The following is a 27,691-nucleotide window of genomic DNA, read 5'->3' as shown; positions in this document are numbered from 1 at the left end:
GTTTTTAAGATGTAGGTTGTAACATTAACACCACATGTTCGAGTCCATTCGTTTCCATTTTTTATTTCTTGCTATTTGAGGCGAATTATTCTTGCTCGTTAAACTGCGTGTTACAATTAAATTTATCCCATGCCTTTACATCATTAAGATATTCATTGATGTTTTAATAGGCTTTACTACATAAAGTTCGCTTACTATTTTTTTTATACTTTAGTAAAGGCAGAGATTGAAACGCAGCCGGAATCTTATTGTATAATAAGATAGACATTCCAATGAAGGAACTCCTTTTTTTCCTGAGCCAGCATTTATAGAAGAATGTTTCCTTTCCATGTGCTGCATGAAATTTGTTGTGTTACTGCAAGTTTTGAACTGCTTTGGGCAGTAGTTGCACTTCGCAATGCCACCACTTTTAATCTCAAAATACTGACGCCAGTTACTTTTTGGTTTCTTGCTTGTCATTGTCGTTGAAAACAAAAAAAAACACTTAAAATCTTGGAACAAAATATCAAAAAATGAATTAATTACTTGACTCAAACAAAAAAATAACAACGCAACGGAATACGATTGACATCTGCTGATGACTTACAACGTAACAAGAACAACATGAGACGGAGGGAGGGAGGTGTGGTATTATTGTTTGCACTAAATTAATACTTTGGGCGAATTTAGTATTTTCCTGCTAGTTGATTAAATTTTTCTCGTGGTTCAATGTTTGAGAAAAAAAATCGACTTTTTCGTAGATGTGAAAAGATAAAAATCGATTAATAATCAAGTTATTTAAAAAAATAATCGGTCACATTTAATCGATTTTTTGTAGAAAAAATCGATTAACAAAAAAATCGATTATTTTTTAACATCCCTAATATCAAGTTATCAAATAGCTGTACTCTGTGTCAAATAGTAATTTGTGGTGAATGTTAATCCATACACTTTTAAAATGTAAATTGTTTCTGAATTGTCTATTTATTTCGTTTATTCAACAAATTAAGTGCTTATTATTGTTTCCTGGATGCGTAATATTTTTGTTAACATTTACTCTTTTTATGTTAATAAAAAATCATTATAATGTCACTATAGACTTCGTGAAAAAGATAAAAATTGTAAAAATAATAATGTAAAGTAAACAATTTGCATTTGTGTTCACATTAAACCTGCCTGGGAAACTAATTAAAATTCAATCATAGTACGATAAAAAATACGATTAATAATTATTTTGAGCCTATGAATCGTTGCTGATTATCAAAGATGGTGCCAGTAGCAATTGAGGGTTGCAACCAGGGAACCGAAGGGGGAGGAGCTCGAGGCGGATCAATTTCGCTTGGTTTATTGATTGATTTTATAGTGCAAAGGACTTATGATGAACTCACAGTATTGGCAGAATTGTAAGTACATTCTACTCTATTCTAAATAAATAAACATGTGCCATATATTTCTTAATATTTGGAAACTTTAAGTTTATATGATTTTTAGTATTATATTATGTGTATTTTGATATATTAATATTTGTTATTCAAAATTATGTGTTACATGTAATTATTCTTTCTTTCTTAGATTACCACGTAAAACTGACATGGAGCGTAAGATTGAGATCTATAAGTTCAGTGCTCGAACCAGGCAACTCTTTGTACGCTTACTTGCTTTGGTCAAATGGGCCAGCAGTGCCACAAAAGTTGATAGATCTGCCCACATAATGGCTTTCTTGGATAAACAAGCTCTTCTATTTGTGGAAACTGCTGATGTTTTAGCTCGAGTAGCTCGAGAAACATTAGTTCATGCAAGGTTTGATTACTTGTACTGTTATAAAATTATATTGTAATTAATTATTTTAGTGTGTTCAACGAGCTGAGATGCCAGACGTAAACAAATAAACCCTGCATAGTTGAATGACCTCGCATTTTGCACCTTTTTTTTACTTACACAAATTTTTAAAATGCAAAATATATTTCTATATTTATAATTACTTAATTAAATATAATTATGTATAGAAGATTTTATACTTTTTAAATAATAATTATCAAAATATAAATATCATCCCGAGTGCTTCAGGACACGCAATGAAATAAAAAAAAATAATTCAAAATCAAAGGACCATCCGCGGTCCGAATGTTTTCAAAGTCAGTTAAAATATGGTTCGACCTTGCAGAGAGATGTGCAGCAGATAGCAAACAAACGAGATAGAAAGATATAGACTATATTTCATTTGTTCTATCTTCGCTACCAAAAAATGATGTCTCTTCTTGTTGAACAGACTTTAGTTTAATTTTTTTTTAACTCATTTAAACAACACACAATTTTAGTTCTTTATAGAAAAAGAAATATAAAATATTTGACATTTTATTCCATAGAAAATTTTTACTAGATTTATAAAATAGATATATTAAATATAAATCAACATTTACTATTTGAATTAAATACATATACCTACAATATTTAAAAAACAATAAATAGAATCATGAATTTCTTGCTTATTATTTTAAGGTTGCCGACTTTCCACATGGCAGCAGCTGTTGAGGTATTGACTCTAGGCTCATACAGTCGCTTGCCAGCTGTTATACGTGAGAAACTAGTGCCTCCTCCATCTTTAACACCTGCAGAGCGCCGCTCAACATTACGTGCACTTGCACATGTAGTTAAACAGCGTCTCACTACAGCTTCATTGCCAAGTGATGTTAGGAATTTAAAGGTATATCTATACTTCTTACTAATATTATAAAGAGGTAAAGTTTCGAACTTTGTTTGTTTGTAGGGGGTAATCTTCGCAAATACTGTTCTGATCATGAAAATTCTTTTACTAACAGAAAGCTACACTATTCAGGAGTGATTTAGGCTATATTTTATTGTTATTGAACAAAAACGTTTGTGAAAAATAATAGTATATGTAAATCAAGTCAGAGAAATATGCAAGCGAGATAAAAACTTTACTATTGCATCACAAAAATAATTTACGCCCAAGGAAGTGGGCACGGATCGGCTAGTAGAAAAATAAATAATGAAAATCTTTTTTTACCAACTCAATTTTTAGTGTTTAAATTATTGGTGTTTATCTTTTCATAGGTAGAAAATGGAAGAGCTACCTTTTCAGTTGGTCAAGAATTTAGTGTGTCACTAACAGTTATGGGTGATGCACCAAATTTACCTTGGCGTTTATTGGATATCGCTATTTTAATACAGGACAGTGAAACAGGAGGTAAGTTCCGTTAATGGAAGTTTGGTGAAACACTTAAAACTATATTCTTGCATTTGTATTATATACCTGAATTTTTTTATTTTTTAGAGGGTAAACCTTTAGTGCACACTTCTCAATTAAATTGGCTGCGTGGAGTAGCACAGGCAAGATTAGCAGCCGCTGGACTCAGTGGTGCACTAACAGCTCTTCGGTATTTTTGCCGGTCCCTCTCTTTGGAACTGTTGTACACACAGACTCTCAGACTGTGCCGTGACCGGTTATCTCGACATCTTCAAGTGGACAGATATATCCCTGGACAAAAGTTACAAGTTTCTTACTGGAGGTGAGTAGTCATGTTTGATTTATATAACAGTTTGTCATAAATTAAAATCGAATAGTAAATCAATAGTGTTTTAATTGGACAATGTATTGTTGGTGGGGAGTTTGGGATGTTTAAGAAATAACAAGTTTATAGTTACAAATCCAGTTTATTAAAGAACCAAATTTACTGTTGTGTAAATATAATGTAGCTTTCTCTAAAAGTATAAATGTATATGTTTTTGTGTATATTTAATACATACATCACATGATAAAGGGTTGTGCACTAATCACGTGAGGCTGTAAAGAGGGCGGGAGGGGGCTTCAGGAAAAAACATGAAATATCACAAGAGGGCTCTTACAAGATTTCTAATAAGATATTACATGTATTTATTTTTTGTTAAACGCGCGATTTGTAAACCAAACAACCGGTAATTATGTACAATCCTGGCGAGAAATTTATGGGGTTGGGGGAAAGGGGGGGGCGTGGGGGGTAGGAGGGAGTGTAGGTTTTTCATTTAAAGTCACTTAAAGGAGCTGTTAATATCGGCATGTAAGAAAAACCCGATGTAGGCGTTGTCAGTAATCGAATATTTGGGGGTAGTTGAATGTCCGGCGGATCGGGAGGTTCATTTCCATCCATGCTTTAAATAACTAAAGTATTAAACACAAACTTACCAATACACGAACACAACACAAAACAAAATATATAAATACTAATATTATAACAGACAACAAAATAAAGATATTTTAAAATTAGCCAAAAGAAAAAAAAGACACCTATCCCACTTGACAACTTGAAACAATATTATTGTGTATGCTGGCAAACAAAATGCTAAGATGGATGTGTGGAGTAACGAGGAAAGATCGGATTAGAAATGAGTATATAAGGGGAAGTTTGAAAGTAGCACCGTGACAGAGAAAATGAGGAGCAATAGGTTACCGTGGTATGGGCATGTAATGAGGAGGGATGAACGCTATGTTGGTAAAAGAATGTTAGGGATGAATGTCGAAGGACGAAGAGCGATCGGGAGACCGAAAAAGCAATGGATGGATTGTGTGAGTGAGGATATGAGAAAGAAAGGAGTAAGCACTGAAGTGACGAATAATAGAGAGGAATGGAAGAGAAAAACATGTTGTGCCAACCCTACATAAGTGGGATAAGGGCAGGAAGATGATGATGCTGGCAAACAAAAAAAAAAAACCGACATCAATTACGATCAGAGTCAGTGACCTTTCTCTCTTATATATATAGATTACTATGCATTATTTGGACACCTCCTCACCATCTATAGAGCATACATTTTAAATTTCAAGTCTCTTACTTTAAAAACATAGGACTTTCATATAAACTTCCAACCCCCGTTTTACGCCCGGGGGATTTTTAGGGATCGAGTTTCGTAAAATCCGTTCTTAGCGGATCTCTGCGTCTTATAAGAAGCTTACCTGCCAAATTTCAAGTTTGTAGGTGTTATAGTTTCGGAGATTTCGTGATGAGTGACGTTTCGCTTTTATATATTATACAGATACATTTAGATATATACGGTCGAATTGAGTAACCTCCTCCTTTTTTGAAGTCGGCTAAAAAAATACACGTGATTCGTTATTATGGGGAGGGGTTATAGTTTCCTAAACCTCAGTACGTATCACTAGAGAGACGTAGGTTAAATAGTAATTTAAAAAACATCACATGGTTAATGTACGTCCCATAAGTCTAAAGTTCTTTCGTCGCATAAGATTTTTAAAAATGGAATTAACTTTTACACTTGTAAGAAAGATACAGTGAACAACAAGAAGTAGTCCAGTTAGATGAGAGGCTTAATGTAAAATCGTCGTCTCAGGGAGCTGGGCTGCGAGCTCGGCTACCGGCTGATCGTGGGAGCGGAGGGCGAGTCGCTGTGCGTGTGGCACGTGCCGGCGCTGGCGGGCGGCGAGCGCGTGGCCTCGGCGCTCACGCCGCACGCGCCCTCCATGGAGCGCCTGCTGGCGCACACCGTGCACGTGCGCTCGCGACAGCGCCTCAACGACCTCAAGGTGCTCCTCAACGACTTGGGGGTGAGTCTGGTGATAGGGCTATTTCATTATTAGGGATCTGTACAGATATTGAAAAAACTGAAATGCTTATATTTTTTAAACCTGAATAGTTTTGATAAAAATAAAATTGAGCTATAAAGAGGCTGTTCTTTGAATTAGATCATTCTTCACTCTCACTTTACTGTGACTTGTCTTAATGTGTATCTCGTGTAAATTGTGATCTTCTTGTCATTACTACATGGAGTAAAGCTTACGAAATAGTAGTGAACCCAACCAAGACTAACACTATTATTATAGAAAGTTTAAATTTGCCATGTAAATTTCAACAATTGAACTACCTCCTGTAATTTTTGATGGGTTTGAATGTTATTCAACACCTATCATAGGATCCGCAGATTTGTGAAATCAGTCGTTAGGTTTTTGCTTCGGCTGGATCTCTTCGCAAGCTGTGTGATCTCGCAGGCTGCGTAATCTACTTCCTATTCTCACCAAAATTTGCTCGGATACATGTTATCTTGACATTACTGAGGAGCAGATTAATAAACTTGAGCGAATCCAGAATTTATGTATACGAATCGTACTTGGACTTTAGCAAATATTATCATGTCTCTGAATTCCGTAAAAACACTCAAGTGGCTCCCAATTCGCTTTCGCAGGAATATGGATATTCTCAACTAACTTATTTAAAGCAATCATATAAATTTCTTTGTGATTCCCATGAACGCAGTCTTCGTTTTGAGGAGAGCTTACTTCTTGATATTCCCTCTCACTCCTCTTCCTTGTATACTAAATCTTTTACTGTTCAAGCTTCTCGACTTTAGAATTCTTTACCCTTGGCATATTAGACGTGTACACTCGCTTTCTCTTTTTAAAAAGGCTGTCAGGAAGCATTTTCTTCATATTCGACATGAATAAGATTATAAATATGTGTGTATGTATGTATGTATGTGGATATGTATGTATGTAAGTATTTATATGTTTAAGTAAATATATTTACACGTTTATGTCACAATTTGCACACCTACACTGACACAATACCATCTCTGCCCCTAGGTTGCCTGAAAGAGATCACTTTTCAGCGATAAGGCCGCCTCTTGTACCTTATGATACTGTGTTAAAATCAATCTGATATGTATTATTACTGTTTTTGTGTACAATAAAGGGTATTGTTATGTTATGAAACACAATTAGGAACAGTTTGGGTTGTCTCAGTAATAGATCAGAACTTAACTATGAAATATATAACAAAAAAGTGACTAAAATAGTAAAGAGCTTTTTATGGGGTATCGATTCTCTCACAGCACGTGCAGTTCATATAAGAACGATACGACAATTCACGGCAACATCTGTGCAGGTGGAGTGCAGCGTGGGCGGCTGGCCGTGCGTGCTGGCGTGCTCGGTGGTGTGGCCGTGCCTGCGCGCCGAGCAGCTGCTGGTGTCGGTGGGCGCGCACGGCGGGCGCCTGCGCGCGCGCGTGCCCGCCTACCCCGCCACGCCGCGCATGCCGGAGCTGGCGCACGCGCTGGCCGTGCCCGACCGCGCGCTCGTGCGCAGCCTGCTCACGCACCTCAGGTACTGCGACCGACTACTATACTTCAATTTAGTGTACGAAAAATATACAGCGATGATGCTTTAAGTCTCGTCAAATGCAACTTTATCTGTATGTTTGTGTCTGTTTTTATTTACCTACCCTATTCATCCCCATTTAAATTTATCAATAGGTTGTTTACATTATTTTTATATAACAAGATTACTTAATATTTCTAAAGGTAATCCATTTTCCATTCTAGTTGTTTTGTTACCAGTTCGATACTTATAATGTATGAATTATACTATGGGCAAAACACATGAGTTCACTTTATTTTTGGTGTAAACTTGTGGAGGCCTATGTCCAGCAGTGGACTGTATAGGCTGTAATGATTGAATGAATGAATTATAAATACAAATTAAATCTAAACATCAATGGTGTTAACATGCCTTGCTCTGGTTCACACACTAGCTGTGTATCTAACAAAAGAACTATAATATCTAAGATTTTTATTTTTGTGTTACCCACATTAGGAATTCTAAACATTTTTTTTTTTTTTTTTGAATATCATATCAAAAATTGACCGCTCCAGCGGGGTTCGAACCCGCGTATTCGCGTACCGCGAATTTCGCTCGAGCGGGTGCATCGTTCCATAGCTTAATTGGCTAGAGCGCCGACACGGCAAGTCGGAGACGCGGGTTCGAACCCCGCTGGAGCGGTCAATTTTTGATATGATATTCAAAAAAAAAAAAAAAAAAAAACTATAATATTTATTTACTTATTTTTTGTAATACAATATCCATAATCAGTCATAAATGCAAAAAATTTAACGGCAATTTGCTTTTAGGTTCTGGTTAGTGGCGCGTCGTTGTGAAAAAACACTCCAACACTTGCCGGCGAGTGTCTGTGAACACTTACCGTTCCTGCACGGCCCGGACCACCCACTTAACAAACTGTCGCCCGACCGCCTGTACGTCACCTTGCATAGGCACACCGATCACATTCTAGTAAGAATAAGTACTTTGTATCATTTATATGTTAAATATTTAAATACTAAATTAGACTAAAAATCCTTAACAAATCTATATACATTATTTTATATTATACTAGCTGACCTGGCGAACTTCGCATCGCCTAAATTTTTTATTGAGTATCATAATTGTGTATATCGAAATAAATTATAGCCTATCTTTCAAGTTGGACAAAGTTACACACCTGTGCCAAATTTCATTAAAATCGCTCCAGTAGTTTCGGAGATTAGCCCGGACAAACATCGTGACACGAGATTTTTATATATATAGATTTGCGCAGTTTTCTTGATTTAATATAAAATCTTAATAAGCTCTCGAACCAAAAAAAAAAAAAATTAATTACTAGCTGTGCCCAATTGGTGCCTGGGGTTCGTTAATTCATTAATTTGTTTAACTAAATTAATTTAACACACTCATTGCAAACACAATTTTCATTATGTTGATTAACCGACTTCAAAAAAGAAGGATATTCTTAATTGTACTGTATTTTATTTTACATTGCAGACGCGATTTTTTTGTCAATTGCAGAAATCGTCATCAAAATTTCAATATAGTCTATAGCTTTCTTCGGACTAATGGATGAGTGGTTTCTGAGATTAGCGCGTTCGAACACTCGAGCACAAAGTTTTCAACTATTTAATAAAATTTGTATAGATAAAATCAGTCTCAGTTCATCGATAATAAAGTAACGACGAACGTCAGACAAATAAACAGAATCTCTTCCTCTTTCGATTTTTGTTTAAAAAGCAAATGGTCCCAGGTGGTGGAGATGAAGGAGGTGGCGGCGGGCGGCACGGCCACCACCAGCTGCAGCAGCAACAGCGGCAGCGCCTGCAGCGTGGCGCTCGCCTTCCACCTGGCCGGCGCGCGCCGCTGCACGCCCGACGAGTGCGAGGACGAGGTATCGCATTGCCACCGGCGACGGCGTTCTGTGGCTCACAACTGTTTATATGTTTTCTTTTATACAACTAGTAGAACAGTGTAAGGCCCACCTTAATGGTATTGTTATCGTAGCCTATATACGCCAATAATACTAGAAGTATCGCAAGCGCGTTACTTATCTTACGTCCGACGCTCCGCAGGACCTCTGACCAACTTAGTCACTACAAAAATATAATACTGCTATAATGCAGTATTATTTAGCTGTGATTTTCTATAAGGTTGAGGTAGTTCCCCACATGGGCTGCTCCAGATATTGAGCAGAATATACGGAATTAAATTAGGGGAAATCAAAGCTTATACAAAAATTCTGTATAGATACTGACTGTCTTTGAATATATACAAAAATGGCGTTGATAAAATATTAATATTAGTTCTTTTTACTTTTATATATACGTCCAATAGTGTAAAGTGCTAAAAATACTGCTCAGACTTCTCCCGCGACCACGGCTACTTCGGCGACACCGCGTGCGTTCCTGAAGTTACACTCGCTCGTCGAACTAGACACATTTACGTTGACACACGGCCCCTTCACTCCGCTGGACACAGTGGGTGAGTTTGACAAGTCAAATGTGATTTATTACTGCCCCCAATCTCAAACATTACACATTTTATATAGGTACTTATTTAAACACTCTTACCCTACTACTAAATATAATATCTATATAACATCTACTTACACACTACAATTACAATGTCTTCCTTGGTAGCTTGTTCCGTTGGTACATACACCTGCACAATAGTCCATGCTTTTTTGTAATTCATTAATTTGATGTTTTGTAGTGCGAGTCTATCAGAGATTCCTATTATCTCCTGTATGTAGTGTTTGAGATATTTCTTTATCATTCGACCTACACCTCTACGTCCTGCCGTTTTTCCGTTGTGGTATAATATGTAGTCTGCATGTTCTTCTATTTTATTACCCAATCTCCTCAATTCGCTCAAGCTTAAAATATCGTACTTTATATTTTCAAGAGATATCTCAGTTCCTGTAAACTTCCTCGAGTTTGTAAAGTTCTTGTATTTAGAGTTGTGATGTTGAAAGTTTCGCATCTTTTAGCCGTGGTGGCAGACAGTTTTTTGTACGGTTTTTGTGTTTGTTTCTTTTTTTTTTTTGTTTTTTGTTTCCTGCCGGTTCTTATTCTCTGAAAGTCATTGTTTGTTATTTTCAAAGGTTGAGTTAGCTCTCAGGCGATTTAGAAGTCCTAGAGCGTTTGTTTTGTTTATTTTTGAAAGAGCTGTTGCCTCTTTTCCTTCCTTGGTGTGCTGCTGTGTCGGCGAATCGGTTGACAGTCTTTTAGCTCTTCTCGTTTTCTTTGATTCGGATTTTAGTGTTAGTCCTTCGCAATCAGCTTGTCGTAACTAATGTATGCTATTTTTCCTTTCTTTCTTTCAGCTTGTTGTTTTATTTTTAGTTTTTTAATGTTATTGATAACATCTTTAGGATAATCCTTAGTGATCTCTCTGTAAGTTCTCTGGGGGTTTTTTGCTGCTGCGAAGTAATTCTCTCTTTCTCCACGCCAAGGTGAGTGTTATAAGGATGGGCCAAGTTTTTTTGCCGTCCTTTTTTCCTAGTCGTCGCACGTTGCTTATTTTCCATCAGTCCCAGTTTTCTAGACCTGTCGTTTTGTTTGTTTCATTTAGGAAATTGATGACTAGTTCCTGCAAATGAGCTCCATCTTTTTCATTCTCCTTCATTCCGTGTATGATGACGTTATATTTCTTATAAATAAATATCTAAAATAAAAGTAGCCTTAGTAACTCCTTACTACATCAGCTATCTGCCAGCAGACAAAAATCGTAGACAAAAAAATGTTATTTTGGTATATGTAAATTTAGTAAAAAAGCAGTTATTTTAATACTACAAACATACACTCCAATTTTATTTATTCGTATAGATGCTACAAGACAGCATTCCAAAAAAGTGACAGCCATAGACGAACATAAAGCAGTAATATTATTTCTCATCAGGTATGCAACCAGGCAAGCGCAAGCTGGCAGCGACGAACACCCGCGCGGTGCGCGTCCGGCAGCCCGCGTACTTCCTGCCCGAGCTGGCGCACGTGGTGGCCGCCGCCGACGAGCGCGTGCCTTTCGTGAATCTCGCGCAGGAGGTGAGTCGGCGGGACGCGCGTTTGTGTGGGCGTGTCAGTGAGGCGGGCTTGACGCGGCGCTTGTGTGCAGCTGGCGGCGCGCGGCGTGACGCACGGCGGCGTGCAGGCGGAGTGGTCGGGCTCGGCTCTGGGCATGCGCATCGTGGCGCTGCCGCGGCCCGAGGGCGCCAGCGAGGGCGCGGCGGCGGCCCTGCGCGCGCGCCTGCTGGCCGCCACCGTGCGCCTCACCACCAAGAACCAGGCGCGCGTGTGGACCGCCGAGATCGTCTTCCACGGCTCGCCCGTGCACACGCCCAACCCCAAGGAACAAGGTATCCAAAACGAATAAACGAAAAAAAAAACTTTATTTCAGTTATACTTAAACTTTGTTGTGTTACCGTAGGCGAACGGCGTTGCGTTTATCTGCAGTACGAACTCGGTACCGATGCCGGGAGAACTGCCGACGCGTTCCTGGCAGATTGGGCGGCCATCGTACATTTGCATACGCTACTATACGATTTTATGCTAAGGCCGAGCCAAGGTTTGTCGAAATAGTCATCAGTTAATATTTCATATTTATTTTTTATTTAACGATATTATATTCATAGATAAAATTAAGTTTTTCATTGTTTAAAGTTAAATAAATCTCTAGACCGAGATTTGTATACTTAGTCTATATTATTTATTTATTTGACTTGTAATAAAAATAGAAACTAAAGTTCGATCGTGTCCCCAGAGCGCGAGGCGCTGTGGCAGGGCGTGTGCGTGCGCTCGTACACGTACCGCTCGCTGGTGCTGGGCTTCGGGCCGGCGCAGCGCGCCACGGCCGTGCTGCAGTGGAGCGCCGCCGCGCAGCGCTACACCGTGGCCACGCCCGCGCACCAGCCCGCCGCCAACGCGCACCACCTGCTGCACCACCACCTCGACCACTACCTCAACTGGTACTGTGTCTTGAATATGTTTCATTTCAAATGTGTAATCAAGGTTATTCAAATTATTGACCGTAATACGAACCGCGTCACAGTCGGAATTTTTGAAGCTTTATATTCCAAGTACGAGCACACGCACGTACTCGTTTTTATATCCCGCCACGCTTCACATCGTGCGTTAGATGGTCGTATTCACGCTCGGCTCGCCCGCAGGCACAAGGACCTAATGTCGCTGGGCGTGGTGCTGCGCGAGACGTACGCTCCGCTGCTGGCGCTGGGCCGCCTGCCCGCGCTGCCGCAGCTGGGGCTGCACCACGTGCGCACGTTCATGCCCACGCCCACCTTCACGCTGCTGGCGCACTCGTGGCGGAAGGTATTATTCACTCCTACTGTATTCATTGAACTGTGTTGTATTCAATTGAAGTAAATTTCTGTTTCTCTTTTAAAATATTTATTATTTCCACAATATTGTACGGAACTTGTTAATCTATGTTTGATTGTTTAATTACAAGTAGACAAAACAAATAACTACTTGTTTTTATAAAAGAATTATATTTTCCATATCGGGATTTATTTATTATACTCATTTCGGTTTTGTATTTAATAATAACTAATTGCATTATAATTTTATCAGTATCAGTCAACGAAAATGTTATTATCATCTCCACAGATTCGCATCGTATACGCCGGTGCCTATTGTATTGAAGTGGGTCTTCGCGGTGGAAACATGGTGACGATACGTGACGGCTCCTACTCCAAGTTCGACCGAACTCCCGTCGTTGACGAATTCGCGCCAGCACTTGGACTCAAGGTACTTTTATATATTTATGTATTATTACTTTTTTTTTGATGTTTACATTAATATTTATATTATCAACATATTTTTTCTCTCACAAGACGTTCCTTTCGCGATACGTCGATGATAACATCAGCGCGCGCCTGTTGGCTGAAGATGACAACCCGCCTTCTCCTATGTCACCAATGCCACCTGGTAATTTGAGTATTGATCTAATATATTCGATCTTAATCTGCTGGATTATGATTTATAGTCAGTTTTAGAGAGTATGGCTTGCCATGATAATTTGGAGTCCCTAAAACAATCCATACGATTAGCAGTGAAGAATGAAAAGAGTGCGATCTTCTATTGATAACTGGCAGCCAATGAAGACCACTTCGAATAAGCTTTATACATTTTTAGTAGTTTTATATTAATGTATTAAACTAACACACTGTAATAGTAATAAACGTTAGGTGCAATAGAAAAAATGTTTTTTTCTTTGTAACAATATTTATTGCAAGACTATGTGTACGGAACTGTTTGTACACGTACAATAATATAGGAGGAGTTAAGGTGCGAAATGACTTTACTCCACGAGTGCTGTTTTTACACTGGTTTATTCATATTAATACACGTTAATACACAATGTATATGAAACGCTTAGTAGACAAAGAACATAAAAATATATATATTGAAACAAATTGAATGGACAGAGTATGTATGTATATACTCTGTACATACTGCCCACTCCAAAAAGGAAATAAGAGAAGACACGGATTAAAATAAAATAGATACATATTAAATGTCAAATATCGGTTACAGTATTAATCAAATTTTGTTGAACACTTAATATTTTATATAATTATTTGAACAGCTAAAAGAAGATAAAATATACAATTCATTTCTATTATGTAACTGAACACCATTCAAAGTTAATAACATATTTCTAATATAATCCTGAATAACACCAAAGTGTTTGTTCATTATGTATTCATTTCTACGTAAAATACAAGACTGTGCCTCTATGACACCAGTCTGGTTTTTTAACAATATTTGTAAGTGACTTTCGTTGATTTTATTTTTCTAAATGTCTTTCTCGTATTGTTCAAAGAACCTGTCATCGAGAACGCTGTTGCTAAACAACCAATTCCGTTAACCAAACCTTTTTTCAGCGTACGAGTTTTATTATGAATCATAAGAATATCGTTGTAGTGATTTATATATCGTATCGTATATGACTGACATACTTATTAACGCTCTCTAGGCTTGGCCAATAGGAGGACAGTTTCCGTTCGCGAATGAGGCTCATATCTTTTATTTTATAACGCTAAATACAATAAGTAATAATAAACGCTAATATATATCTATTAATATAATAAACAAGAAAAATTGTAAAATGCGTGTATAGAAGATTAAGTAAAAAGAAATTGCATTAAAAGTGTTACTAAAAAATTACAAAAACGGTTCCGTGAGGCAGTGCACACTACGTTCCGTTTTCATTAATACGGCGGTAACGTCATCGCTTTTGTTTCCTCTTTTACCGGTAGAGGGACAAGCTTAATAATTGGCCTTTTTATGACGCTATTCTTGGTTTTTACTGATACAACCCGAACGTACCCGTCTTTGCCGAGATGAGTTTCTACAATTCTCCCCAGAGCCCACTTACCAGGAGGCAAGTTTTCTTCTTTAATAACGACAATGTCATCTAATTCAAGATTTTTGGTAGCTTTACGCCACTTTGAACGAGACTGCAACTCCTGTAAGTATTCGGCAGACCACCTTCTCCAGAACTGCTTATTCATGGATTGTATCATCTTCCATCTGGTAGTTAAACTAATATGTTCAGGGTCTGTCTGTGGTCGAGAGAGTAAAGATCCTCCGACTAAGAAATGCCCAGGGGTCAGATATACATCCTCTGGGTTTTCTGTTAAACCAACCAGCGGCCGAGAGTTAAGACAAGCTTCTATCTGATGAAGGACGGTGATGAACTCCTCGTAGGTGAGTTTTTGTTCCCCAACCACTCTTTTCAGGTGATACTTCATGCGTTTAACGGCTCCTTCCCACAAACCTCCGGCTTCTGGATTACCTGGTGCGTTAAATACCCACTCAATGTTGTAATTATATATGTTACGAAAGAAATCTTGGTTTATAATTTTTATGATCTGCTCGTACTCTCTTTTGAGCAGCCTGTTAGCGCCCACAAAGTTAGTTCCGTTGTCGCTGTAAACTCGGCGAGGGCACCCGCGTCGAGCACAGAACCTTCTAAATGCAGCTAAAAATCCCGGAGTACTGAGATCTGATACCAGTTCTAAATGAACTGCCTTGGTAGAGAAACATACGAAAACTGCTACGTAGCCCTTTGAGGTTTTAACCCCGCGTCCTTTGTTTATTTTTATGTCAAAATGACCCGTAAAGTCTACACCTGTATGTGTGAAGGGACGTGATGGGGTAACCCTGGGTTGTGGAAGATCAGCCATCAATTGTTGTGACTTCTGCTCACTAAAGCGCCTGCATTTGACGCATTTTCGCAACTCCCTTTTAACGGTGCGTAGTCCACTTATGATCCAATATTTCTCCCTGATAAAAGAAAGTGTTAGTCGAGGACTACCATGAAGCGTCAATGAGTGTGCTTCAGATATAATTAGATTTGTTAGACGACTGTGACTCGGAAGTATGATTGGATGTTTTGCTGATGAACTTAAAAGTGAGTTATTGAGCCTTCCTCGAACTCGCATAAGTTTATCGTTTTTGTCTATATAGGGACATAGGCTTGATAATTTACTGTTTCGGCTAATGTTTTTATTATTAATTAAACGTTGATAATCCTCTTCAAATTCATATTTTTGTATCGTCCTTATAATTATGTCATACGAACGTTGCATTTCTGAGGAAGTTAGATAGCTAAGTCGCGGTACGTTTTGTTTATTTCTTAATGACACTATGTAACGTGATAGCCATCCCAGGTTAACAGCCGCGCGCCTTAGCGAACTGCATTCGTTTATTAATTGAAATATAAATGCATTGTTCTCGTTTAAGGCTGCGTACACACTGAATTTGGTTAGATTTTCTTTAACTTCAATATCGGGGGAAGAGTAGTATTCGCTTTTTATTTTTTTAGAATCGTACTCTCGAAGCCATTCTGGGCCCTCCCACCACAGGGAATGACCTTTTAGTTGTGCTGCGGTCATCCCTCTCGTCGCACAATCTGCTGAATTTTGTTTGGATTCTACATGATGCCAACATGCGGATGGAATAACGTCAGTGATCCGTTTAATCCTGGTAGCCACGAATTGCTTCCACCGGTTGGTATCTCCGTAGATCCAGCCAAGAACAATTATACTGTCTGTAAAAGCATGTATTTTATTTATCTTATTATTTAGCGCTTGCCTAACCTTTGTTATAAGGCGTGATAGTAATAAAGCGCTACAAAGTTCGAGTTTCGGTAGTGTTAATTTATTTTTTATCGGTGCTAACTTTGTTTTTGCGGTGAGTAACATTGTTGTGTACTCACCCTTAGCATTTCTAGTGCTTACAAAAATTGCACAAGCATACGCTTTTTCTGAGCTGTCACAGAAAGCATATAGGTTAATTTTATCACTTTCTCCAAAATATCTCGGTATTTCAAAAATTTCAATATTTTGGAGATCTTGCTTTAGTTGTTGCCACTCCTCTACTAAGTGATGCGGTAACCTTTGATCCCAGGTCATGCAATCATCGGACCAGGTCTTCTGAAATAAAAGTTTAGCCCTGATGGTCAGTGGAGCGAGCCACCCTACGGGGTCAAAAACTTTTGAAATATGTGATAGTAACTGTCGCTTCGTAATATGTGCATCATCATTAATGTCGTAAAATATATTTTTAAATGAGAATGTATCATATTTTGGATTCCATCGCAACCCCAGTGTTTTTCTGGACTCCGCACATCGGAAGTCTAAGGAGGAGTCTACGTCCTCCGGTGATAAATTTTGAATAAGAGCAGGGTCGTTACTACTCCACTTACGTATTTTCATGCCGGCTCTCATCAATATATTGATCAGCTGTTTTTGAAGTTCCTTAGCCTGTTCGAGACTGCTACACCCTTCTAGAAGATCGTCCATATAAAACGAATTCTTTAAGGCGGCAGCGGCTATGGGATATATTTGCGCATCATCGTCTGCGAGCTGCCTTAATGTGCGCATAGCGAGGTATGGGGCGGCCTTTGTACCGTACGTGATAGTAGTAAGCTGATACTCTCTCAACGGGTCTCCTCGGGATTCCCTCCACACAACACGCTGTAGATGCTGAGCTGACTCATTTACAAGAATCTGACGAAACATCTTTTCGATATCCGCAGTAATTACGTATTTATGTTGACGCCAAATTAAAATAAGGCTATGCAGATCCTTTTGTAAATTTGGTCCCCGCTCCATCAAGTCGTTTAGGCTGTTACCCGATGACGTTTTTGATGAAGCGTTAAAAACTGTTCGTAATTTAGTGGTAGTTGAGTCAGCTTTTATAACTCCGTGGTGGGGAAGGTAACATGACAGTCCTTGTTGACTGTTATCGACAGGTTTCATATGACCGAGGCTCAAATACTCATTCATAAATTGTTTATAACTTTGAGAAAATTGCTCATTACTAGCTAATTTCTTTTCTAAATTAATGAATTGTGCGATGGCCTTGTTTTTTGATTTACCTAAGTTTTGTTCAAAATTTGGCTTCATAGGAAGCGCTACTTCGTACCTACCGCTCTCTAAGCGTTTAGTGGTATTTTTATAAAGCTGTTCGCAATATTTTTCACTTTCCGTCATGTCAGCGGCACACTCGTTTATTTCCTCAAATTCCCAATAATTCGATATCTCAGATAAATTATTAATAACTACACTACAATTGAATGTTTTCACATTTCCTGATAATATCCAACCCAACCTTGTTTGTTGGGCAATGGGTGCTTTGCCGGGGCCCTTAACTAATCCACTCATTAATATATCGGAATAAACACTAGCATCTAATAATAAATCTATGGGTTTTGATATGTTGTAATGCGGGTCAGCCAACTGTATATGCTGGAGATGTTCCCAGGTTTGCTTAGCAAAGGAGACGTTGGGTAAGTTATTTATGACATGATTTATGACTAAGGCTTGTGTTTCAAAAACATAATCGTCGTATATAGACTGACAAGAGAGATTAAGTACTCCTTTACTTTGTTTTGAACCATAACCTATACCAGAAATAGATGCATGGTAACGAGATCTCGGTAGGCCTAACCACTGCGCAGCATTTTCAGAGATAAGCGAGATTTGAGAGCCCTGGTCGAGTAGAGCCCTCAGGGTAATGTATGAACCATCCGCTGCCTTAACTTTTACTAATAATGTCGTAAGAAGAATTTCCTCGTCGTCCTTGGAAACATAGTTAACGTTATGATGTCCGTCTGCAACGGGTGTCAGCAATTTGTTCGGCGCGGGGGCACTCGGGGACGCATGCATCAAGTTACTAGCGGGAGCGGTAAGAGGGGGCGCGGAATATGACGCAAATGAATCGTGTAAAATGGAATTATGTTTACCGTAACATATTTTACACGATTTATTAGAATTGCATGCGTTGCCATCATGACTGAACAAACAATTTGCGCAGATATCCAATTTCTTTACCGTTTTCAGTTTCGCATTCGGTCCTAATTGCGCAAATTTATTACATTTAAACAAATTATGTTTTTGCTTACAAAATGGACAATTCCAAACACGTGTTGTATTGGTCTGGAATTTTCCATTGCGATTTGATGAACAAGATTGATTAATATTACTCGATTCGTTTGCAGGTGATTGATTTTTATTCAAATTAGATTTATAAACATAAGTTAAATCTTTTTTGCTAATCTCTTCGAGGGCTGTAAATTTTCCCTCTAAAAAGTTCATAAGCTCGCTAAGCAAAGGCAAGTCACGTGGTGACTTACGGGCTTCTTTATAATCATTATAGGAAACAGGATCTAATTTTTTACATATTAAATGAACTAATATCGGATCCCATGAAGAAATGTTGACCCCTAAATTTTGTATAGCATGAATGCATTCCATGCTAGTGTCATAGAGACGCTTAATTTCGTAAGCTGTTTGCTTTTGAACTGTAGGTTGATTCAAAAAGGTCTCTAAATTTTTTGTAAATAACAGTTGGGTGTTATTGTACCTACGGGTTAACAGATCCCACGCAGTATCATAATTATCAGCAGAAATATTAAGATGCTGTATTAGCCTCTCCGCTTCCCCCTTCAACTTGCCCTTTAGATGTTGCATTTTTTGACACTTAGTTAAAAAGTTATTGTTGTGAATTGTTTCGTTAAATAGATCAAAGAAAGTAGGCCACTGAATATATTTGCCTGTAAAAACCGGAATATCTATTTTAGGGGTGGATTGTTGAAGATGGGAAGTGGCTGACAATTTTTGATAAATTGACCTTCTCATATTTTTGTATATTGTTTCATTATAACTAAATTCATTCTCATATTGCATGTTCGAACCCTGACTTATATGGTCGATTTTAAGGTGCAATTTATCGACGGTATCCCAACGCGTCTGCAGATTGCGAAGCTCCTCTTCCAGCTCCCACTTATCTATAATAGTATTTAAATTTACAGCTTGTATTTGTCTCGACAAGGCTCTAAAATTTGTTCGTTGTTGTGACAATAATTCTTCAAGTTCTGACTGCAACACGGGTGCGGGAGCGAACTGTTGGTGAGCGTCGCGCGGCGCCGGCGCGCGCAGCGGGCTGGGCGTCCCGGCGCGACCGGTTGCGTCGCCCCCAGTGCTGACTGATGGTATGGCCTTCAGTTCGGCGTCCTGGCTACATACGACCGGCTTGTGCTGCAGGGATGGAACGGCCTGATGTGACGCTATCATAAAGCGAACCTTGGCGTAATATTCTTTCGCTCGGTCGTACTGTTCCTCCGCGAAGTATGGCGAGTCGTCCCTAAAAGCCTCTAGCTTGTTGTCATTGGAATTAAATTCCGAACACAGTTTGTCGATGGACTCGAGCTTGGCGTCTAAATATTGACGCGTTTTGCGGCTACTAGGATCTTTCTTGAAATTACGCTCTATTTGCTTAACGGCGTCGAGAATTTCAGCCTGACGCTGGAGTAGCGTATCCATGTTATCAGAAAAAAAAGGAAAGATCTTACTTGAGTTGTTGTTAGGTAGCGCCTTACGGTCACGTCCCTGATGTCCTCTGGGCGTGCGAAGGGGTCACCAAAAGTACTCTTGATCACAGTTTAAATGTCTCACTTTACTAGCACTAAAAAAGGTCCAGGTTAATATTCTGTTCACTGAACACCGAGCCACGTGTCGCGAGGGAGTAACTGTTTGCCACGTGATGTGTTTAAAGTTCAATAAAAATGTGCTGTTTGCACAGATGTGACTGTTATCACACAGAATTAAACTTTACTGAAATTATCAATTTCTCGAAGGACCAAAAAATTATTGTACGGAACTGTTTGTACACGTACAATAATATAGGAGGAGTTAAGGTGCGAAATGACTTTACTCCACGAGTGCTGTTTTTACACTGGTTTATTCATATTAATACACGTTAATACACAATGTATATGAAACGCTTAGTAGACAAAGAACATAAAAATATATATATTGAAACAAATTGAATGGACAGAGTATGTATGTATATACTCTGTACACTATGTATATTATTTATTTATATATGGCAAATCCAACTTTTGCGGGATCAGCTAGTACTTATATTCATATATATCCGAACACAATAAACCGTCATATAGAAATGACAGATTCCAAATTCAAATGTAATATTTTGTTTATTTTTAATTGTAACAGTATTTATGACCAGACTATGTATATTTCATGCAAGCTGTAATTTAATTATGTTCTGCCTTCCTCCAGGAGGGCTGCGCTTCCCTGCGCCGCTGACGCCCCCGCAGCCGCACACGCCGCACTCCGCGCCCGTCACGCCGCACCCCGCCTCGCCGGCGCAACATCAGGTCAATTTACTTTATAATAGTAATGCTATATTCATGAAAATTATTACAAACAAAAGTATGTTCTTGGGATAAGCAAAAACCTGAGCTACAATGAACCACTATTTATTGCTTAAAGTAAATGATGCATAACAAAACTTAATTTTTGTTGTGTGCGTGTGTGTGCGTGCGAGCGTGCGTGCTTGCGTGCGTTCTTGCGTGCGTGCGTTGCTAACAGTTTTATTGCTGTTACCAGCCAAGCTTATCATCTATATAATACCCAAGAATTTGACCGTAGAGGATCTCGTGATAGACAAGCACGCACAAGAATCAGCTGTCGACGGATGGCATACATATATGGACCTTAATTTCCACGTTACTAGAAATCATGTCGTAGCCAATTGGTTTTAAAGTTATTAATTATTGATCCAACCTCAGCTTCATCTGGCGGTGAGTAGCCCAGTAGTGTTAGGTAAATACGGAGTTTTAGGAGTTAGTAGGATATCTTTCGATGTTGCTATAACAGTACAAGAGACATTTGCTTCAGCAGTTACTCATGTATCTAACACTGTCTGCACAGTTACATATAAAGTGGGCAATACTCACATACGCGATGAGTTACTAAGTATACACGGACCCAAATGGCGTCCTTAACGCGACGGGCAGTACTTACATAGATGTCATCAACGTCCAATAGATCGGCGGCGGTTCGTTCAACCTGACGTCCCCGCCGGGTGCCAGCGGCGCGGCGAGTGGCGCGGGCGCGGGCCCCGGCGTGTCTGCCTCGCCCGCCTCACCCCTCGCGCCCTCTCCGCTGGCGCCGGCTGCCTCCCCGCACCCGCCGCCCACGTCGCCATTTACCGCCTGGCCCGCCTCGCCCTCGCTGCCGCGCCCGTCGCCCGGACACCACCCCTCGCCGCGACACCATATGGACCACAAGGGTGAGTATCGATCCACACACACTTTGCACAAACATATCATATACATAGGCCTATCATATTCATATGCCTATTTATGGGGGGTATAGGAAAGGACAACCTATCTCTGGATGAAATTTCGATTACTATCGATTTGGAGGAAAGAGCGTGACCATCGCTATTTCTACTGTCACTAAACTACTTACAACCCTGGTCATTTATTTCTTCGTAGATTCCTTACATTTATTGTCGTATAACGTCGGCAGTTCCCACTACAAAACTTAATAAGTAAGAGTGTGTCAGTAGTCGGTCGCCCTGCCCGTAGGTCCGCAGGCCAGCTCGTCGAGCGCGGCGCGCGGCGCGGCGCTGGCGGGGCGCGCGGGCGGCGGCTCGCCCGGCACGCCGCTGGGCGTGGCCAAGCTGGAGGCGCTGTGCTCGCCCGCCGAGCCGCCGCCCGGCGCGCCGCCCGGCCCGCCGCTGGCGCCGCTGCAGCGCTTCCTCGCCTGCGTCTACATGAAGCGCGCGCTGCAACGCTTCGTGCACCAGGAGGACTATGTACGTAGCATTTACCCATTACTTAACCTACCGCTACTGCGTGATTGACGATCGCTATAGGTCTTTTACCCATTCTTTGATTGTTAAGTCCTAAAACTCTCCAACGATTTAAACTTAAATTGAAAGTAAAGTTAAATTACGGACGTGGGAGAAAAGCCTCTTAGCATTCCATGGATTCACCGTGCGGGTGCCGGGCCCATCGTGTGGCAGAAGGAACAACTCAGAGCAGTTCCCAGGACTTGCGGCCTAGGTGTAGGTTTAAGGAAGCCCCCTTTGAGATGCTCATCAACGTTCACCTTCACTGCTCGAGTTTCCCGCCTAGTTCGCCTCGAGTTGCCTAGCCAAATTTGGTAGGAACCTGTTAGTGCAGCCTAGAACTTACTGCAGTTCTCGACAGGCCAAGGTCTTTCAGAAGACTATAGAGAGATTTTGTTGGTATACCTCTCGCTTCTATTTCTACTGCGTATAAATTAACCACATAACAATTTTTGTTAAGTTCGTTTGTTAGATCTTAATATTTAATTTTATTGTGTGATCTTTAGGAATGTTGGTTTCCCACGGTACAGTGAGTTCTACTAGTATTATATGTTTAATGTGTCTAGAAAAGAGAAATATGTCAGGTCTGGATGACGAAACACTTGTCATACTAATCCAATTAGGTGCCGTACCTATGATTTAGAAAGGCTTGCTTTTAGAGTTGACAGTTGAGCGATCCTTTATAAAGTTAATTTGTCGTTTATTTGTGGTCAATCCTATTTGGGCTCTAGCTACTGAAAGGCTTACTCCTTCACGTATGACTTCAAGTACTCTATCATGTCAATGTGTATCAAGCAGCACCTTGCAACCTACCAATAAGTGCCTAGCAGTACCTACTGCCTCACCATAAGTGTACGGAACTGTTTGTACACGTACAATAAATAATATAGGAGGAGTTAAGGTGCGAAATGACTTTACTCCACGAGTGCTGTTTTTACACTGGTTTATTCATATTAATACACGTTAATACACAAAGTATATGAAATGCTTAGTAGACAAAGAACATAAAAATATATATATTGAAATAAATTGAATGTACAGAGTATGTATGTATATACTCTGTACATACTGCCCACTCCAAAAAGGAAATAAGAGAAGACACGGATTAAATAAAATAGATACATATTAAATGTCAAATATCGGTTACAGCATTAATCAAATTTTGTTGAACACTTAATATTTGATATAATTATTTGAGCAGTTAAAAAGAAGATAAAATATACAGTTCATTTCTATCATGTAACTGAACACCATTCAAAGTTAATAACATATTTCTAATATAATCCTGAATAACACCAAAGTGTTTGTTCATTATGTACTTATTCATTTCTACGTAAAATACAAGACTGTGCCTCTATGACACTAGTCTGGTTTTTTAACAATATTTGTAAGTGACTTTCGTTGATTTTATTTTTCTAAATGTCTTTCTCGTATTGTTCAAAGAACCTGTCATCGAGAACGCCAAATAAGCTGTTTGCTAAATAACCAATTCCGTTAACCAAACCCTTTTTCAGCCTACGATTTTTATTATGAATCATAAGAATATCGTTGTAGTGATTTATATATCGTATCGTATACGACTGATATACCTATTAACGCTCTCTAGGCCTGGCCAATAAGAGGACATATTGTAAAATATAACTAGTTTCCGTTCGCGAATGAGGCTCTATTTTTTATTTTATAACGCTAAATACAATAAGTAATAATAAACGCTAATATATACCTATTAATATAATAAACAAGAAAAAATTGTAAGATGCGTGTATAGAAGATAAAGTAAAAAGAAATAGCATTAAAAGTGTTACTATAAAATTACAAAAACGATTCCGTGAGGCAGGCACACTACGTTGCGTTTTCATTAATACGGCGGTGACGTCACGAGCTGTAGTTTAGTCGTCAGGGGATAACGTCATCGCTTTTGTTTCCTCTTTTACCGGTAGAGGGACAAGCTTAATAATTGGCCTTTTTATGACGCCGTTCTTGGTTTTTACCGATACCACCCGAACGTACCCGTCTTTGCCGGGATGAGTTTCTACAATTCTCCCCAGAGCCCACTTACCAGGAGGCAAGTTTTCTTCTTTAATAACGACAATGTCATCTAATTCTAGATTTTTGGTAGTTTTACGCCTAGTTTATAGCTAGATTTTTCAATTAATATTTTGATATAATAATATTAAGATATTTTTTATTGCATTTGATTAAATTAGAAAATATAATTTTTCCAGAACCTACTATGTCGTTAATGTATTGTAGCTTACAATGGTGTCGACGGACGCGACGTCGCTGACGTTCCGCTGCGACACGGCGGGGCTGGCGGCGCGCGTGGCGCTGCACCCGCAGCACATGCAGTCGCTGCACCTGCAACTGACGCCGCTCGCTGACGTCAAGGACAACTGGTCCGCTGACGACCTCCAGGTGAGGCTGACTACTGACTGCTTATGACTATATTTATATATATACGACTCGTCCCCGTGTGCTGTCAAATCACGTATTCCAAGTCCTGAATAAGTCATGAAGTGTAAGTTCCGCGCCGGCGGCAGGTGATGGAGAAGTTCTTCGAGCAGCGCGTGGCGATCGCGCCGTACCGCGCCACGGCGCTGCTGGGCTGGGCGCGCGCGTGGGGCGCTCCGGCCGCGGCGCTGCCGTCGCTGGTGGCGCTCATGCGCGCCGACCTGGTGCCCGTGGCGCCGGCGCTGTGGACGCTGCACTGGGTGCTGCGCATCCCGCCCGCCGGCCCGCCCATCGTGCCCGCCGGCCAGCCCGCCGTGCTGCTCGCCAAGCACAAGATACTCTTCTTTGTGAGTCCACCCCCGCACCACGCACTGACGGACTGTAGTCGTCATGAGCACTCAAAAAAGTTATTTATTGTGTGTATTTTAGATTGCTAGACGTTTTATAATTATGATGGAAATACATTTATGGTAATGAGTATGATATTATTCGAAAACGAAATAAGTTAATGTAATAATACTGCGAGCTGACACGGCGAACTTCGCATCAGCCATATTTTTTAATTTTGTAATAAAAATATCTGGATCATTAACATAATAAAATATAGCCTATATTTTAAGTTGAACAATGTTTATGACATCGCGTTGGCACAACGGTTACAGCCATAGATTTTGCCTGTTGCGCTGGCGGTTGCGGGTTCGATCCCCGCACATGACAAACATTTGTATCGGCCATACAGGTGTTTGTCGTGGTCTGGGTGATTGTGCAGTCCTTGTGGGTCGGAGAGCACGTTAAGCCGTCGGTCTCGGTTGTTATCATGTACACCTGATAGCGATCGTTACTCATAGTAGGTAATATATCTGCCAACTCGCATTGGAGTAGCATGGTGGATTAAGCTCTGATCCTTCTCCTACATGGGGAAAGAGACCTATGCCCAGTAGTGGGATATTACAGGCTGAAGCGAATGTTACATAAAATTGGTCCAATACTTTCAAAGATTAATAGCCCGGACAAACATCGTAACACGAGATTTTTATATATTTAGATATGCTTAAAGTAAAATAATAATAAAAACTTTATAAGAATAAAATATGTCATTTATTTACGCGTACTCATGTATGTCATTGTATGATATCAATAAGTAGCTTATAACCTTCTAAAATTTACAACTTCGTTAAATCTAAATAATAATTAAATATTTTATACTTCAAAAGTTTTTTTCATTCATGTATATATTTCCTGCATACCAGATATGTCTCACACGAGGCGAAACGCAACTAGTTCTGCCGTTGGTATACGACGTTCAGTCTAATGCCATGCAAATAGCCGAACGACGAGACGCACAGCAGCCACATCTTAACGCTGTTAATCTGCATTTAAAGCGGTTAGTTTGTTTGAATAATGATTTCTTGACATTAGGAGTATCAGCTGAATTGTAAAAATTCCTTGTTAGATATAATCCTTATTTGATATTATATATATGATGTGTTAATAACTAAATCATCATTAGTGAACGAAACTAAAGCTTTATGTTGTGGTCAGGTTAAAAATTAACCACATGCATTTTTTCAGCTTTGCGGACTTCAATCAGGGTCACGGCGAGTGCATTCTGTGGCCAGCCGTGCGCGACTTGATCATCAACTTCACGCTGCCGCAGGAGGCCCCGCAGGCCGCCGCGGCGCCGCCGCCCTAGCGCCTTGCGCTCTAGCCGTGCGCCTGGCCCGCACCCCACTTGCCAGAGCGCCATGCGTCAGGCTTACCTCCCTTCGGAGCGTGACGCGTCGTACGACTTGCCGTAGTGTCACGCGTCACGCCTGCCTCCCGTCAGTGTGCCGCGTCGTACGAGCTGGTGTAGTGTAACGTGGCGTGCCTGCTGTCAATGTATTGCATCATGTCTACGAGCTCCCGACCCGCGCACGCATAGATTTAATTTGACTACTTGACCTAAGTATTGTTTGGAGAAGTGGTTGAAATGCACTACATAGACTTAATACATAGTTTTATTAAAATCGTTTACGTCGTAAGTTATAATGTAAATTTGTATAATTAAAATTATAATGATTGATACACATCTATTAATAAATTTTTTGTCTCCTAACTCTTTTGACATATTGTTATTAAAATGACACTGGAAAAATTATTGGAACGAAGTTCCTTACGGCAGGCTTGACATTTGGCTGGGCGACCGAACTGAAAAAAATGTGATACTAAAACCGTAAGAAAAATATATACCGGAAGTGACGTAATATCACTCACACGACTGTATAATATGACGTTTGTAAAACTAAAATATTACTAGTAAACTTTTTTAAAAATTATTTATATAATTTTATACTGTCGACAAAAATAAATAAAGACATGTTATGTTTAGACATATTTTATGTTTTAAAACCAATGAACAAAATTAAAAAAATCAAGAACTAGAATATATATATAAAATTCAAATTTTTTTAAAATTATGTTGCTTCTATACTATCCGAAGGAATTTCGTTCCTACCTGGTGTCCCATGACACCACATTTTTTTTTTAAATTTAATAAAACCGTATATTATATTAACGTAACTGCCTCCTGAAGTTATTTTTTCATGCGTCTTTTCCTTTTTACGACTATAGTGTCTGACAATCGAAAACCCTATCAACAATTGAATAAGGGAAGCAAAACTTTTGATACAAAAGTGTGTTAAAAATATAATTTTCTCTAAATGACATCATATATATTAATACGCTAGGTTAAGATGTTTGCTTCCCTTTTTAGAAAACATCTCACAATTACTCCACATAAATTATATAACATTTTATAGATAATTGCTTGCTCTACCAGTATCAATAACTAAAAAATTTAAATAGTAAGGTTAGGTATGCTTTAAGAAAATTCCTAAAATCAACGCGGATGATACCGCAGGGCCCAGCTAGTGATATATTACTTTAACCCACCTTCAATCGTATCAATAAAAAATAATTC

General features: G+C 39.5%; 1 protein-coding gene and 1 long non-coding RNA gene across 2 annotated transcripts; one reads left to right on the top strand and one right to left on the bottom strand.

The window, feature by feature from the left end:
- The first annotated feature begins 1,245 nt into the window (after positions 1–1,245).
- LOC123664130 (mediator of RNA polymerase II transcription subunit 14) lies at positions 1,246–26,796 on the top strand. The gene is made up of 24 exons (XM_045598737.1): positions 1,246–1,382; positions 1,552–1,779; positions 2,479–2,683; positions 3,055–3,187; positions 3,275–3,509; positions 5,326–5,539; positions 6,873–7,090; positions 7,894–8,053; positions 8,838–8,978; positions 9,448–9,568; positions 10,988–11,130; positions 11,201–11,441; positions 11,513–11,650; positions 11,846–12,050; positions 12,252–12,411; positions 12,709–12,849; positions 12,936–13,029; positions 20,697–20,794; positions 21,468–21,711; positions 22,013–22,242; positions 24,532–24,693; positions 24,819–25,076; positions 25,980–26,113; positions 26,302–26,796. Exons 1-24 carry the CDS (start codon positions 1,246–1,248, stop codon positions 26,420–26,422), a joined length of 4,161 nt encoding a protein of 1,386 aa, XP_045454693.1. The 3' UTR covers positions 26,423–26,796.
- On the bottom strand, positions 13,415–23,975 carry LOC123664272. The gene is made up of 2 exons (XR_006744794.1): positions 23,725–23,975; positions 13,415–13,930 (listed from the first exon to the last, which is right to left on the bottom strand). It is a non-coding gene; the product is annotated as an uncharacterized LOC123664272 (long non-coding RNA).
- Positions 26,797–27,691: the final 895 nt, after the last annotated feature.

Source organism: Melitaea cinxia, chromosome 2 (assembly GCF_905220565.1).
Source record: "Melitaea cinxia chromosome 2, ilMelCinx1.1, whole genome shotgun sequence".
Classification (NCBI taxonomy): Eukaryota; Metazoa; Arthropoda; class Insecta; order Lepidoptera; family Nymphalidae; genus Melitaea; species Melitaea cinxia.
Note: the sequence above shows the minus strand (reverse complement) of the source record. Positions and strands in the feature narration are given on the sequence as shown.